General features: G+C 58.6%; 7 protein-coding genes across 7 annotated transcripts in view; 4 read left to right on the top strand and 3 right to left on the bottom strand.

Moving 5' to 3' along the window:
- VDBG_02824 (conserved hypothetical protein) overlaps positions 1 to 859 on the top strand; it is a gene marked incomplete at both ends in the record, with an annotated part of 1,821 nt that extends 962 nt beyond the window's left edge. The window contains one exon of the mRNA XM_003006639.1: positions 120 to 859. Within this exon, the coding sequence (XP_003006685.1) occupies positions 120 to 859 (740 nt within the window). The remainder of the gene's footprint in view (positions 1 to 119) is intronic.
- An 849-nt stretch (positions 860 to 1,708) lies between these two features.
- Positions 1,709 to 2,125, top strand: VDBG_02823 (conserved hypothetical protein; the record flags this gene model as incomplete). Its single annotated transcript, XM_003006638.1, has 1 exon — positions 1,709 to 2,125. One exon carries the CDS (start codon positions 1,709 to 1,711, stop codon positions 2,123 to 2,125), a length of 417 nt encoding a protein of 138 aa, XP_003006684.1.
- Positions 2,126 to 2,292: 167 nt separating this feature from the next.
- VDBG_02822 (conserved hypothetical protein) lies at positions 2,293 to 4,524 on the top strand (the record flags this gene model as incomplete). Its single annotated transcript, XM_003006637.1, has 1 exon — positions 2,293 to 4,524. One exon carries the CDS (start codon positions 2,293 to 2,295, stop codon positions 4,522 to 4,524), a length of 2,232 nt encoding a protein of 743 aa, XP_003006683.1.
- A 694-nt stretch (positions 4,525 to 5,218) lies between these two features.
- Positions 5,219 to 6,627, bottom strand: VDBG_02821 (conserved hypothetical protein; the record flags this gene model as incomplete). Its single annotated transcript, XM_003006636.1, has 2 exons — positions 5,219 to 6,430; positions 6,490 to 6,627. 2 exons carry the CDS (start codon positions 6,625 to 6,627, stop codon positions 5,219 to 5,221), a joined length of 1,350 nt encoding a protein of 449 aa, XP_003006682.1.
- A 793-nt stretch (positions 6,628 to 7,420) lies between these two features.
- VDBG_02820 (predicted protein) lies at positions 7,421 to 10,885 on the bottom strand (the record flags this gene model as incomplete). Its single annotated transcript, XM_003006635.1, has 6 exons — positions 7,421 to 8,120; positions 8,191 to 8,349; positions 8,814 to 8,862; positions 9,415 to 9,627; positions 10,052 to 10,447; positions 10,822 to 10,885. 6 exons carry the CDS (start codon positions 10,883 to 10,885, stop codon positions 7,421 to 7,423), a joined length of 1,581 nt encoding a protein of 526 aa, XP_003006681.1.
- Positions 10,886 to 11,304: 419 nt separating this feature from the next.
- Positions 11,305 to 12,471, bottom strand: VDBG_02819 (sphingolipid C4-hydroxylase SUR2; the record flags this gene model as incomplete). Its single annotated transcript, XM_003006634.1, has 2 exons — positions 11,305 to 11,717; positions 11,778 to 12,471. 2 exons carry the CDS (start codon positions 12,469 to 12,471, stop codon positions 11,305 to 11,307), a joined length of 1,107 nt encoding a protein of 368 aa, XP_003006680.1.
- Positions 12,472 to 13,652: 1,181 nt separating this feature from the next.
- The window catches only part of VDBG_02818 (cytoplasm protein), a gene marked incomplete at both ends in the record, with an annotated part of 890 nt that continues 269 nt past the window's right edge, over positions 13,653 to 14,273 (top strand). The window contains 3 exons of the mRNA XM_003006633.1: positions 13,653 to 13,667; positions 13,798 to 13,909; positions 14,013 to 14,239. Coding sequence (XP_003006679.1) covers positions 13,653 to 13,667; positions 13,798 to 13,909; positions 14,013 to 14,239 — 354 coding nt within the window. The remainder of the gene's footprint in view (positions 13,668 to 13,797; positions 13,910 to 14,012; positions 14,240 to 14,273) is intronic.

Here is a 14,273-nt window from a genome sequence, read left to right as displayed (position 1 = left end):
CCACGCCGACATTTGGTTGGCCGGCCACTCCCTCGGCGGCGCTGTGAGCTCGCTCCTCGGTCTGACCTACGGGCTGCCCGTCGTCACCTTTGAGGCCGTGCCCGAGGCGCTGGCGGCAGGTCGCCTCGGACTGCCGGTGCCCCCTGGTTCGGAGCAGACCATACACCAGGCGCGCGAGAACACGGGGGCCTTTCACGTCGGGCACACGGCGGATCCCGTGTACATGGCCATGTGCCACGGGCCCACGGCGTCCTGCTCGTTTGCGGGCTACGCCATGGAGTCAGAGTGCCACACGGGCCAGCGGTGTGTCTACGACGTCGTTGCCGATAAGGGCTGGCGCGTCGGCATCGGGACGCACAGGATACGATCTGTCATCAACGATGTCATCTTGAAGTACGACGAGGTGCCCTCTTGTGCGTCGACGCCGGATTGCCGCGACTGCGCCAAGTGGAACTTTTATGAGAGCAACGGCACCGAGACGAGCTCGAGACCCGTGTCGTCGACGACGTCTGTGGTGCGCACGCGTACCGAGACGTGCAAGTCGCCGGGCTGGTGGGGGTGCCTCGACGAGTCGACCACCGTCAGCGGGCACCATGACATCGACGACCACGACGACCACGTCCACATCCACATCCACGTGCAAGACGCCTGGGTGGTTTGGCTGCAACGACCAGACGACAACGAGCGAGGCGACGGCGGGGCCCACACCCTCGAGCCCGGCGCCGACCTCGGCCTCGACGACGACGACGACGACGACGTGCATCCTGCCCGGCCGGTTCTGGGGCTGCCGCGACGAGGTGTCGACGACGAAGCCGGCGACGAGCCCGGAGGTGACGCCGGCGCCGACACCCACTGCTGACCCGACCGAGGAGCCCTCTTCGGAGCCGACGTGCAAGCGGCGACACTGGTTTGGCTGGTGCAGGGAGTGGGACGACGAGGACGGCTGGAGGCCGGAGGAGATTTGAGACGGGACTAGCAGGGCGATATTGCTTTCGCACATGAGCATTTTCCAGTGGGCAAGGGGCGTTGGGTTTGGTTTTTTTTTTTTTCTTTTTTTTGGTTTTTTTTTGGCGTAGATAGGTCGTTAGGCTGAGGCCATGACAATGACAGAACATGTGCATTCCAGACGGTCATCGAAGTTGTTGAAACTTGACGTTGAAGTGTGGTCCGATCTGGTCAGAAACGTCATGGGCTAGTAGTACCCGTAGAGGAAATTGGCAACATAGCAACTACCAAAACCTCTGTGCAATTGAAAGCATGTTGTCGAAGCTGTAGATGAGTCTGGTGCCCCCTCTGGCTCTGAGAAGCAGGGATGGGCTGTATGCAGATGTGCACGTACAGGGGGGGAAGGGGTTACGTAGGGCGCCTGAAAACTGCCCGAGCAAGCTTTGGAGGGAGTGCCGACGCGTGCAACCTCTTTCCACCTTCCTTCCCTTCCACACATACACACACACACACACACACACACACACACGCACGCAGCTCCCCACCAACCGAACCAACCCCTTTCCTACTTCTCAACACCACACGCCCAACCCTTTCGATCATCCCGAATACTACGACGACGCCTTGAAAGACATCCCGGCGAGCCGCCCTCGCTCGCTACACACCTCACAACAGACATGTACCGATAGAACCATCGCCCCCTTCCTCACCAAGAAGAACCAACCGACCCCCTCCCCCCTCCTTCCCTCGGGGTCCCAGCACCATGGACGCTCCCAAGACAGCCGCCCCTCGCGCCCCCATGGTCGACTACGACTCCGACTCGGGCTCCGACGCCACGAGCGCCAGCGACGAGGCCACGCCGACGACCTCGACGGCCGCCACGCCCGTCGAGTGGCTCGCCACAGGCCGCGCCAAGCGCTCGACGGCCGGCAACCGGATGAAGTCGATGCTGGCCCACGAGGACCCGGACTCGGATCTCGAGCTGCTGTTCGCCGAGGACGACGACGACGCCGGCTTCACCGACGTCGAGGACGGCGTGTCCGACGTGCATATGGACTCGTCGTCCGACTCGGAGGACGACGCAGCGCCAAACGGCGCCGCCGCCGCCGACCAAGACCTCGCCGGCGAGCAGAAGCTCGAGAGCCAGGCCAAGGAGCACCGCGCCGCCCAGCGGCGGTAGCTGCAAGGCCAAACGACGCCATACCCCGCCAAGTTTCGCAAAAAGGTCCGCATCAGCAGCGACAGGCCGCCTGCCTTGGACTCGACGACGACGACGGCGGCGGCGGTGGCGGCTCGCGGCCCAAGAAAAAGTCGGAGCGCACGAGCTGGCTGCCCACCGTGACGGACATGCCGACGCGCGCGTCGGCGCGGCAGACGACGGTGCTCAGCAAGGAGCAGCTGCACAACCAGATGGTCGAGAGGGAGGCGAAGCGGCTGAAGCAGGTAGCCGCCATGGAGAAGAAGGCCAAGAGGCTCGCGGCGCTGAAGAAACCCCCCATGACCCAGGCGGAGCGCCTCGCCGAGGCGGCCCTCGTCGAGAAGAGAAACGCAAAGAGCCTGAACCGCTGGGAGGAGGCCGAGAAGGCGAGGGAGGCGGAGCGCGCGGCCAAGCTGGCGGCCCTCAACAACCGCACCCTCAAGGGGCCCGTCATCACGTTCTGGAGCGGCATGGGCGAGTGGGAGGGCGACGCGAACGGCGGCAAGACGGTCACCATGGAGGAGAAGCAGCCTCGGAAGAAGAGAGAGAAAAAGGAGAAGCCGGAGAAGGGCAAGGCCAAGGCTGACAAGAAGGGAGGTGCCGCACCCGAGACGGACGCCGCGACACCCGCCCTGGGGGGCGCGCCAGCGACAGCACCGGCAACAGGTATGGGGACGGAGGCCAAGCCAGGAGTCGACTCGATGCTGTCGACACCAGCAACAACATCGCCAAACACGCCCATCTCGGCCGCGGACCCAGGGCTGGCGAAACTGCCTGAGAGCTCTATGCCTCCACTCAAAGTAGAAGATGCACCAAGCCCGGCACCGCCGTCAGCTGCGCCTGAACAACCATCTCTGACCCTCGAGCCGGCACCAGCGGCACTGGCACCGCCAGCACCGGCACCAGCAGCACCACCTACGGATCCTGAGCCCGGACCCCCGACCATCTCACCATCACCACAGGGCCCCTCTCCTCTGGCTCTTCCCGCCCCTCCTCCTCCTCTTCCTGCTGCTGCTGCTGCTGCTGCTCCTCTTTCTGCTCCCGCTGTCGCCTCTCCTCTTGCTCCCTCGGCAGCTCCTGCTGCACCGCCACAATCTGGTCTCAAGGCTCCCGTTCTCGCGCCGCCTGTCCTGGCACCACCTCTCGGTGGCATCCATCTCAGCAGCTCCGGTATGAACCCCAGGTCAAACGTGCTCGCTCCGCCAAACACAACACAAAGGCCATCGCCCCTGTCCCTGCCGCCGACAACGCCAGGCCAGTCGTCACACAACTCCGTGCCGGCAGTCTCTCAAGCGGGACAGCCCCCGTTTCAGCAGTCTCAGCTGATTCAACCCGCTACGGCTCCTACACAGACACAGCTGCTGCAGCCTTTGCAACCACTGGCACCTGCCGTCCAGCCTCCACCTCTCCAAACACAACTTGAGCCCCAACCCGGCAAAGGAGGCGTGCCCACGCAGCAACCTGCTGCCGCCTCCCAGACAAGCGAAACCACACCGGCATCGTCAACCCTTCCTACACCGTCCGACCCTCACGCACCCCAAGCGTCGGCACAGCCAGCACCAGCGCCAGCAGCCCCCCAGAAGACGACCCGCCACGCCATCATCCTCCAGAACTTTGCCGAGCCCCTCATAGCCAACAAGGCCACCCAGTCGCGCGTCCTCTTCGGCCCCCACCGCAAGCTCGCCAAGCTCGCCAAGCCCCCCGCCGCGCCGCTCTGCGCCATCACGAACCACCCGGCCCGCTACCGCGACCCGTACACCGGCCTGCCGTACTTCAACGCCTACGCATACCGCGAGATCCAGCGCCTGCGCCGCGGCGAGTACCGCTTCAGCGCCCTCGTCGGCGCCTGGGTCGGCAGCTGCACCTACGCCGCCAAGGGCGTGCCCGTCGCGTTTCTCGGCGGGCCGGAGGCGCGAGCCAAGGAAAAGGAGCTCGAGAAGGAGGCCGAAGAAAAGAAGAAGAAGCAGCAGCAGCAGCAGATGGAGGAAGCGGAGGCCAAGGAAAAGGAGAAGCTCAGAGAGGCAGAGGAAGCAGAGCAAAGGCAGAGACAGCAGCAGCAGGAGCAGAGCGAGGCAGCAGATCAGGTCCGTCCAGCAACGACGGGCGAGAGGCACCCAGACGGCGCCGTCGTCGCTGTCGCCGAGGCCGAGAATGCTGCACCACAGACGACGGACGGGATGGACGTCGACGTGCCTGCCCCGGTCCCAGCCGCCCGGCCACAGCAGCAGCCTCAACAGCTCGCTGCCGGCACGGCGTCGACGGTGCCGCCCCCGTCTGCGCCGAGCGCGCCGTCCGCTGAGACCCCGGCTCCCGCTGCTGCCGTGCCCTCTGTGGCGCCTCCGCCTGCTGAGCAGGGCGCTCCGGCGCCTGCGGCGGTGTGACGCATCCTACGCGAGTGCGCGAGGCAGGGCGGAGAGGGCCGGGCATGTATTATGAATAATGGCAGAGTGGGACGGCGATGTACGGATAGTGTAAAGAATGTATGATACCATCGCTCATCTTTGTTGGGCCCTTGAGCAGTCGCTGTAACATGACCACTCGATAGACACGAATGACATGGGCTTTGCCCTTTCATCAATCACCAGCAGATTCATGAAGGGGTACTAAATGGCTCGCACAGTCAAAGGACAGTATAAACGTTTGTCGTTTTACATCAATCTTGGGCTGCCATTGGTTGACCATTTCTTCATATATGGTGCGTATCTAGCTGGCGGTTGCCAATCTTATCCCTCCACCTGGTCAGACTCCTCCCGGGAGCCATTCAAGTGATCACCTCTACAGGAAGACAGCCTCAAATACGTACATCTTTCTTGCGGAGTCGTCGCGCAGAACCGATTCTCGTGATTTTTCCAGCCTCAGGCATAACACCTCGCCCAGAGCTTAGCCTCGAAGTCATCTTGGTCGTCCTTGTATCGATCGTCATCATGACTTGTGGCGTTTTCTCACGCTCATATATACAACAGAGAAAACCTTCTAAATCCTCCAGAGTTGGTTCTTCAGAGAGGTCTTGGACATGAAAGGAAATTGGGGTATCATTGAGGACGTAGGAAATATGGCCGAGTGTGTAGGAGTAGCCTAGACACGTCCGCCATGGATAATGTCGACCATCCAGTTCATTTCATTGACAAAGTCGTCAATGCCATGGTCGCTGGGGCTTGCGAGTAGCGTATGGTCAGACCTTGCAATCAAAGCCGGCGATGCAATAGAGGCGTGGATGGTGCGTTGGTCATGCAGAGACTGCTTGCTGACATGGTCTGGTCCCTGTGGCAGGCTATAACTGGCAATAGGGGCTCGCGGCTGGTCCAAAGACGTATTTGTCGAATCCAGCGCGCACGGAGGCTTACGGGAGGACTCGCTTTCATTCGACGAGAGCAACTCATCGTCGTCATCATTGGAGTCATACCATGAGGGCGGCTCATCATCTGGGGAGCGTAGCTCTTGGGAGACAATGCTGGAAGCGGAAGACATAGAGAACCGCGACTCCGACATGTCGAGTCCGAGAGTGGGACGGCTCTGGAGGTCCCGAGTTGGGAACGGCGCATGCGTAGCATCAACCTTGTCCGATGTGGAGTGGACATATTGTGTCAGCGTCATTTGGCTGCCATTCGTGACAGTAGGCATGCTGCTGTCGGAGTGGGACCGTTTGAAAGGTGGAGGCGATAGGCATGTTGCGTAGGGGTTGTTTTCAGACACGGCTGATGTGGCGAAGTTGAGGTCGTCTTCATTCTCTTCCACAATGTCTTCCGGTATCGACAGAGTCGGCCGCTCTTCCATAGCGGGGGGCGGCACTGACGGTGCGGTTTCGTCGGCCAGGAAACGCTGAAGAGATTCGGGCGAAATGTCCCTGCTTCGGCTACCTTGCGATGAGAGGAGGCTTCTCTCATCATCCACGTAGACATCTGATGATATGGACCAATGCTCCTCGTTGAGATGACGATCACGTTCGCCGGTCCGGCTAGAGGACCGCCGGCCGAACAAACGTCGCCATGCGGGAGCCGGTGACATGGAGCGCAATGAGATACTTGAAGATGTGAGAGGCGACGAGCCCAGGCGCGTCCTCATGCTGTCGGGCAGTGGAGGAGGAGCCTTCGGTGTGATGAACTTGTCGAGGGGGTTCATCGTCTTATAGTCGGTCATCTTGAGAGACGTGAGGGAGGCGCTGCGCTTGCGAAGAACTTGTTCCATAGGAACCTCGAGTGTGTTGACCATTTGCCCCGGAAGGTAGGGGCACTTGGTGGTTGAGGGCAAAGTCGTGTCATGGGTTTCCTGCGAACCATCGAGCTCATACTATGAATTTATAGATTAGCACCAAAAGATGAGATTGGTTCCTTGCGAACCCAACTCACATAGTAGTAATACTTGTGGCCCATCTTCAAACCGCCGTTTCGTTTCCGGCAGGCGCCGTTGTCATCGTCACAGACGATATCCTTGAAAGAGTAACACCCGCGCCATTGGCCACGGTCTCGTCGAATGTCACGCTCCATCAAGTAGGCTGTCGAGAAGTTGTCCCAAGAACCGAAAAGATGAACTGATTGAACTGTCGGATGCGTCTCGCTGGTAATGGTTAGCGAACCAGAACTTATGAAGCAGCGCGTCGTGTCTCGTGAGTGGTAGGCAAGTTCTCTCCCGAACAGCTACTCAGCCGCAGGAAGCAGAACATCGTCTCAAACGTCAGCTGATGAGGCTGAAAATAAGCAATGTCATCGCAGGGTCCAGCTGACAACACTTTCCAGTCAGCCCAAACAAAATTGGGCGACCGGTCGCGTTCGGCCACCCCGATGCAACGTCCAATTCGGGCAATGAAGCTTGGACCATACGTACAAGGCAGGAATTGGTGTAAGTGCAAGGAATGTATTCGATCAACGAATGTAAAGAATAAAAGTGCCAGCAAAGTACTTCACGAGACCGACAGAGAAAGGTAAAAAAAGAATGCAAAGTGTCGAGACTCACAGCATGAAAGTAAAGAGAGTCGTGGTAGGGTCCATGGCGGGCAAAGGGGGCCTCGTCGAGAGGTGGCGGCCAGCAAGGTCTTATTGGGGGGCCGAGGCGCTTGCTATCCAGCGACAGGTGCAGATCCGGCAAGAGCGTAGTCACTGAAACGCAGAAAATCGTCCCATTCTGTTTGAGTAGACGCAGAGAAAAGGATAATGCTGCCGTGTGGGAATGCAGAGGCTGTGATGACAGGAATCTTGGTCGACCAATGATTTCGGCGACCCAGTCGTGGAAGCGCCGTGATGTATGTCCGAGAGTCAAAGGCGACGCCTGACTGGTGGGCGCTTACGAAGGCGACGAAGGACCCCTGGACAATTTGACTGGGTAGGCGCTGTCGACCCCGAAACGGGCGATGGAGAAGATGATCCCCTGTGAATGATGGGCGTCTGGAAGAACAAGCCCGTCTGAAAGCTGTTGGTTCGTAATGCGTTCCAAAAAAGGTCGCGGCCGTGATGAAAGGTCGAGGGCGCGGGTGGGTTGCGTGTTAGTGCCGAGTACTCGGGAGCGAGGGTTGATGCAGGATGCCGGGAACAACAGATGGCTGATGCAGGCAATCTCAGATTGCTGGTTGTGATTTTGGTCTGATAAGTGAACGAGATGTCGGGTGCCACGGGGTATTTGGGTATTTTGAACCAGGTTTGTCCGGAACGCGGAGAGCTGAACCTGACATCGACCGCACCTTGTCAGATGCAGGCCGTCAACGAGACGAGATGAGATGGTGCTAAGGAGACGCTTTGGGCACCTTGGAGCGCTCGCAATTCCAGGTGGCCCCAGTTCGGAGAGGCTTGGGGGCGGTGGGAGCAGCTGTAGGCGATGCCGTGGGGGATGGCGTCCTTTTGGGCTGAGGGAGTGTGATCCTCTATTGGCTGAAGGGGCACGTTTGGGAGTGTTAATGCATCCGCTAGGCCCAGCAAGGTGCGCCTTGACCAGGAGGTTTGGTGTTGAGGGCCGCCGGCGGTCCTTCAGTTTCCAGGGGTCAGAGGGGCTGATGAGGCGGGGCGTTCAGACCACGCAGGCCGTGCCTAGTGGTGTTCGTGCTGTTGGAAGTAAATTACCAGGGATTTCTGTCGCGGGCTTCGGAGCTGTCGGTGCCAAAATCAACCCAAGAGCAAGTGCGTTGGATAAATAGAATGGAGCCGTTGGCGATTGGACCGGCGCCAATGCCGCTCCTTGCACCTTTCTGGTGATCGTCGACGTCGGGGAGCCGGTTGAGTCTGGTGTCGGTGGTACAGCAGTAGTCCCTGTATTACTTGTTTGGGAGGCTTGGATGTCACAGCAGCACTGGAAGCTGCGGCAGTCAGAGTGGATGATGCTAAACTTGGCAGCTGACTTGGCTGACGGCGAGCCCCTAGCTTGTGACGGAGCAAGGCGAGCAGAGTGGGATTGGGTGCCTGTCCACCTCGGACTGGTAATAAAAGAGGGATGATCGTGAACGAGAGTCAGGGACTGTTGACTAGGACAGCGGGAAGTTGAGGAGAACAGGGAAAGAAAAGGCTGGGCAGACGACCATTCTTGACAAAGAGGGACGGATGGGATACGTAGTCAAGGCGGGCAGGAGGCAGCTTCCAAAACCATGATGACATGACCATCCCTCAAACGGAAGGAAAGGCGGTGGGTGGCTGATCCAACATGGGAAACCACGATACAAGAGCAGCAGTCGCGACTGGCTAACACGCACCCAAGGTAAATCGTGCCTGCCCAGCCCAGCCCAGCCGCCCCATGTCGAGCTGAGTGTTGCGTGATGCAACGAGCTTGAAGGCGGTCGCCCATCGAGCACTGCTTCAGTAGCGCAAGACGCCAGTATGGCAATCTCGCAGGGCCCCGCTTGCCCCCCGAGCGACTGCCAAGAAGGAACAAGCAGCGTCTGCACCTCAGGGCCACTCATTGTCTCACGACCGCCACGGTTCGGGGGAACACCCAATAGCTCCAGCGCCAAGCGGGGGGCTTCGGTGGCAGATGACAGCCAGGGCGGGCCCCGCGACTTGTTGTTGGTGACTCGAGAAAGATGGGGACCCAGCACGCAAATTGGTAGCCCATGTAAGACGATTGGCCCGTCGCCGTTCGCGTCTCGATTTGGAGAAAACCCAGTTGGCGAAGCTACCGAGTCAGAGACCGGAGACGAAAACAGGCGCGTTTCGTCATTGTGATGATGATGCGGTGGTATGCTTTCAGATACCACGATGACTTGTTTCTGTGTTCTTGTCCTCCTACCCATCAATGCTCCGGTTGGAGGGCTGGGTCGAAGGCCATCACCATGGTCGCATCATGTATTGGCTTACTCGTGCATTCAGCTCGACCATAGCCCCTCTCGCAGCCTGCCATGTGGCAGCTGGTAACCACTCCTGACCAGACCAGCCAGTTTTCGGGTGGTACCTCGTCAATAGAAGCCATCTCGGACACCGCCAGCCGGGACCTCGATGCTGCACCCTTCTGGTTTGAGACCCCTGGCCCTCTGCATCCCCCTCTGACCGAGTAACGGCCGTGAGGTCCGGCTGCATTGCAATTGAGAGGTAGCTGAATGCACCAACCGACCGTGCTCAAAAGAGTTTGTTGCGACGGCGAATTCAAAAGCATCCTCCGACTGTCAATCATACTCGACTCTTGCAACTTGTCACTCTCCGGCAATGAAGCTTAAGGTTGGAGCACACCATCATCGCTCGTCCCATCCTGTGATCCTCTACAATCCTCGCTCGCATCCTCCCCTAGCGCCGGCATCCGCAGCAAAAAAAATCCCCTGCCAAGCCCCCAGGATCACAAGCCCCCGGAACCCGGTAAATCCCTCTCTAGTCCGCCGCCTCCGATTATTTTTCCTCTTCGTCTCTGTTGTCAGCAATTCCGCCCTCACATCTCGCTTGACCTGATCCTCGCCGAGGCCCCGAGCACCATTTGCTCCTCAAAGCGAACAAGGCCCCTAACCCCCCAATCTCCCCATCAGAAAGTTCTGCCTCCTGCCACCAAAAGTCTGACCCTGAAGCACGGTGCCGATCTCCCTTGCAAATGTACATGTATGTTGACGGGGCCTGCAGGACGGGCGCGGTGGATCAGGGGAGGGGAGGGTTACCCCCCAGCCGAAACGTCGCGGTGCCGGGGCGCTCGGTGTGCGATGCGGCTCGTTGGAGCCCTTGTATTTTCGGTGATGCGTCAGGTTGTTGCACGGTTCTCGGCTGACGCTGTGTCGATTTGGGGTGTCCCAGGTTACCCGCCGTAGACTGTGGCTCAATGTCTCGGGGGCCGTGGTTTGGGAAGTAGCATTGCTTCTTGTGATGACAGGCTGGAGAAGCGGTGACGAGCAAATGGTCTCTTCTCGCAGCACTGTCCGATGGTGTGAGGGAGGGGGGGGGACAGGGAGCTTCCCTCCGTCTGATCTTTCAACACTTCGATGAGCTTGTCGCTTTTGACATTCTGCTCCCTCGTCACGGTGTATGCAGTGCTGTTCTGTTTCTACCTGGCGCAACTCAAGATCGTATTATACCAAAGGCCTATTCTCACAAAGCCAGAGCGCAGGGCACGGTCAATTCAATCACAGACACAGCATGCCGCGCCGAGTAGCACGATCGCGGGTTGGTCAAACTGAAAACTTCCATTATGTGTAGCGTAGTGAATCACAAACCCCCGAGTCGCCGTTTTCCACATTCCCAGGTTGCACGGGACACATTGTCTGACCGGACCTCGAATTAAGCACCTACCGCCGTGAACACCGTCCCACCTCTTGTCACAGGAGGCCCCGCCGCACATGTCACCTCGCTTCATGTCGCCCGAAGAACAACGCGATCTAGGCCATACGAGTTGCCGAAAGTACGCGTCGAGATGAGCGTACCCCTCTCCGTTTTATGACCCGTCAGACGAGCTTGGATCGACGCAGGACCTCGAGCCGAGGCCTACTCTATTATCAAGACAACGCAAGGGGGGGTTCAAAACACCAAAGAAGAAGATCGGCTCGAAAAACAACAAGGAAAACGCCTGTCCATGCCCTACCCCTGAATGTGTTGTGTGTGTGTGTGTGCTGTGTATATTCACAGCGCGGACCATCTTCATTGCGGCGGATCCAGCCATCCATCCAAACCGGTCTCGATCGAAAAACAAAATAAAGAAAAGAGGGGGGTTACAGTCGAAGAGAAGGTTGTTACATATTACGTCGTGGAAGAAAAGAGGGTAAGGAGATATGACCATTAAAAGCTCATTTGGTCTTGGCGGCGGCGACTGCCTTCTCCTTTTTCAACAGGCGGTTTCTGCCTGTTGCCCTTGTACCTGGTGTTCAGGAAGCGGTCCCAGAAGGTGAAGAAGGGTTGGGAGAAGTTGGTCTTAATGCCCCAAGTCTGGTGGTGGATGTCGTGGTAGGCAGCATTGTTACTCGTAATGTGCTGAATAGGGTCCCAGGGCAGGGCATAGCCGCAGTGGTCGTCGACCGTCTTGATCGTCGACAGGCAGAAGAAGAGCAGACCCTGTCTTTGGGTCATGAAGGTGACCTTGTAAGAGAGACCAGCGCCGAGGGTGTCGAGCAGGAAACCTTCGACGGGGTGGTTGTAGAGTGCGCCGTAGGCGTAAGGGACGTAGAGACGGTGGTGGCGCGAGTGGAAGGTAGCTGTGTCGCCAGGGGTCAATTGGGGGTCGAATCAAGTGAAATCACCATGACACCACTTACTGTACATAAACTTATTGACGTGCATCAGGCGGTGCAGGAAGTACTGCCAGGTGTCAAGCAGAACGGTGCCAATGAAAATCTGGAGGGTCGGGATGATGGCCCAGTAGATAGCCTTGGCGACCAAAAGCTCCCACAGTGCAAAGGTGGGCACAGCGTTGACGCCGTCGATGGAGGGGCTCATGAGCGACGGGTAGTGACCGCCAGCAAGCGCGCCGGCAATCAAAGGGTGCGAGGCCGACATGTTCTTCGAGATGGTCGCAGCGTTGAGGCCAAGGAAGCCGAGGAGCGCAGGAAGTCCGCGCTGGGCGAGGCGCACGCGCGTAGCCCACACAGCGACATCGTACTCCTCGCTACCAATCATCTGGGCGGCCTCGGTCGCGTCGAGGAAGAGGGCCATGCCGATTTGAATAAACTGTTGGACGACGACGTCACGGGCGACCTCGTAGCGGCTGACATGGTTGCGCTTGGTGATTTCCTCTGGCGTGTGTAGACGGTACTGCGGCCAAACGTCGTATGTGTCGATAATGTGGAAGAAGATGGAGAGGATCCAGTAGATGATGATAGGCAGGATGGGGAACATGTAGAAGTTCGGGATGCCGGGAACAATGTCTGGAATGGCCTTCTCCGTGTAGGAAGGAAGAGGTGGAAGGTCGTCAAACCAAGTCGCGTTGGTCGAGGCCATGACTGTGGCCATGGTCTCGTTCACCATCGCAGGCGTGTGGGATGACAATGGGTCGACTCAATTTCCAGGCTGACGAAGGGAGGCCAAGGCGAGATGATCGGTATGGCGGGGTGATGGAAAGATGGCGAAAAAGGGGCGGTGTTGTATTGCTTGTGATGATCGATAGCTGGGTGTAAAGGAGTGTCTGCAGTTGAAGCGGTCGCAAGGTCGAAAGTAGGGTCGTCGAACGGACGCAGGCGTGGAAAGATTGGAAGGGAAAGTCAAACTTGAGGTCGACGGACCTCTGAGGACGTGGAGCCGTGCAGGTGGCGAGTGGAGTCTCGGGAGCGACGGAGATGATCTCACTGTGAGGTGCGGCTGACTAAGTGTGTCCCGCAGCTGTTGACGTGGGCGATCACAGTTGGTGTCGAGTGCTGTACACGACGAGGAGCAAAACTGATGTCGGATCAGTAGATGAGTGAGCAGGATGCTATGATTTCCGGGCGAATCGAACGATGTGCGTATGGTTCAAATAAATAAGTTCCTGACGAACTGGCCATGCACTCCGAAGCTTCATTGGTTTCCTGTTTCGGGACCAAGCCAGGCCGCATCATGCCACTGAAAACGTGCACCAAGCTCAGAGAGGCCTCTCCCCCTCTGCCTCTGCACTCGGATGTAGGCTCGCTCGGCTCGGTAGACTGAAGGTAACCTCCAACATGGAGCGCGGGTTCGCATTCGCACCTGTCCATTGGAGGAATGCTCATCTACGAGTACGACCTACAGCCTCGTCCGTCTGTCGCCAGCTGTCGGGCTGGCGAAGCTATTGATGAGCTCCTGGTTCTCCCCTTGCGTCGCCCCCTTTTCGGGCACCTAACCTTTCCCACGCAAATGGAAAAGAAGAACTTTGTATAGCAGCCTCAGGCACAACATTCAAGCAGCAATGCAGAGGCACAGACCACCGCATGCCTCGAAACCTGGACCACGGGCAGAAGAGGCTAGGCCACTCCTGGGCTTAGCGCCAAAAACCCCACCAACTCGCCGTCCAGTCTGGTGCCGCCCCTCCCACTTTCCAATTTTGCGCGAAGAAAGACTTATTAGATTCTTTTCTCACCCCGCCTGTACCTCTTCCCGCCCGAACTACAAACAAGGACATCCGTCTTCCTACGACTCTCTTTTACATCACCAACAATACAACACCCCCTCAAACCGTCAACATGAAGATTTACAAGGTACGCCATGGAGCCCCCCAGCATCTACCTCGGCCCCTCCTATGCCCCGCGCATGCGACGTAGGAAGAGGGGCAGAGAAGTGGGATAATTCAAACTGCAGAATCGCTGACCCCGCATCTCTCAACAACAGGACATCCTCACCGGTGACGAGCTCATCTCCGACTCGTACGACCTCAAGGAGGTCGGCGGTGTCGTCTTCGAGGCCGACTGCGCCATGATCGAGCTCGGCGCCGTCAGCGTCAGTGCGTACTGACCCTCCCCGCGTCTGCTGAATGGAAATCCCCCCTCCAAGCAGCAACACCCCGCCACCCAAAGCTCCGTTCGCTAACGACGATCTCCTCTCAGACACTGGTGCCAACGCTTCCGCTGAGGAGGCTGAGGAGGCTCTCGATGACGACGTTGTGAAGGTCAACAACATTGTCAACTCTTTCCGCCTCCAGTCCACCTCTTTCGACAAGAAGGGCTACCTGTCCTACCTCAAGGGCTACATGAAGGCCGTCAAGGCCCACCTCCAGGAGACTGGTGCCTCTGCTGAGGAGATCACCAAGTTCGAGAAGGGCGCCCAGACCTACGTCAAGGAGACCCTCTCCCCAACTTCAGGACTGG

This window comes from Verticillium alfalfae, genomic scaffold (genome assembly GCF_000150825.1).
Source record: "Verticillium alfalfae VaMs.102 supercont1.3 genomic scaffold, whole genome shotgun sequence".
Classification (NCBI taxonomy): domain Eukaryota; kingdom Fungi; phylum Ascomycota; class Sordariomycetes; order Glomerellales; family Plectosphaerellaceae; genus Verticillium; species Verticillium alfalfae.
The sequence above is the reverse complement of the archived record's forward strand: the minus strand, read 5'-3'. Positions and strand labels throughout refer to the sequence as shown.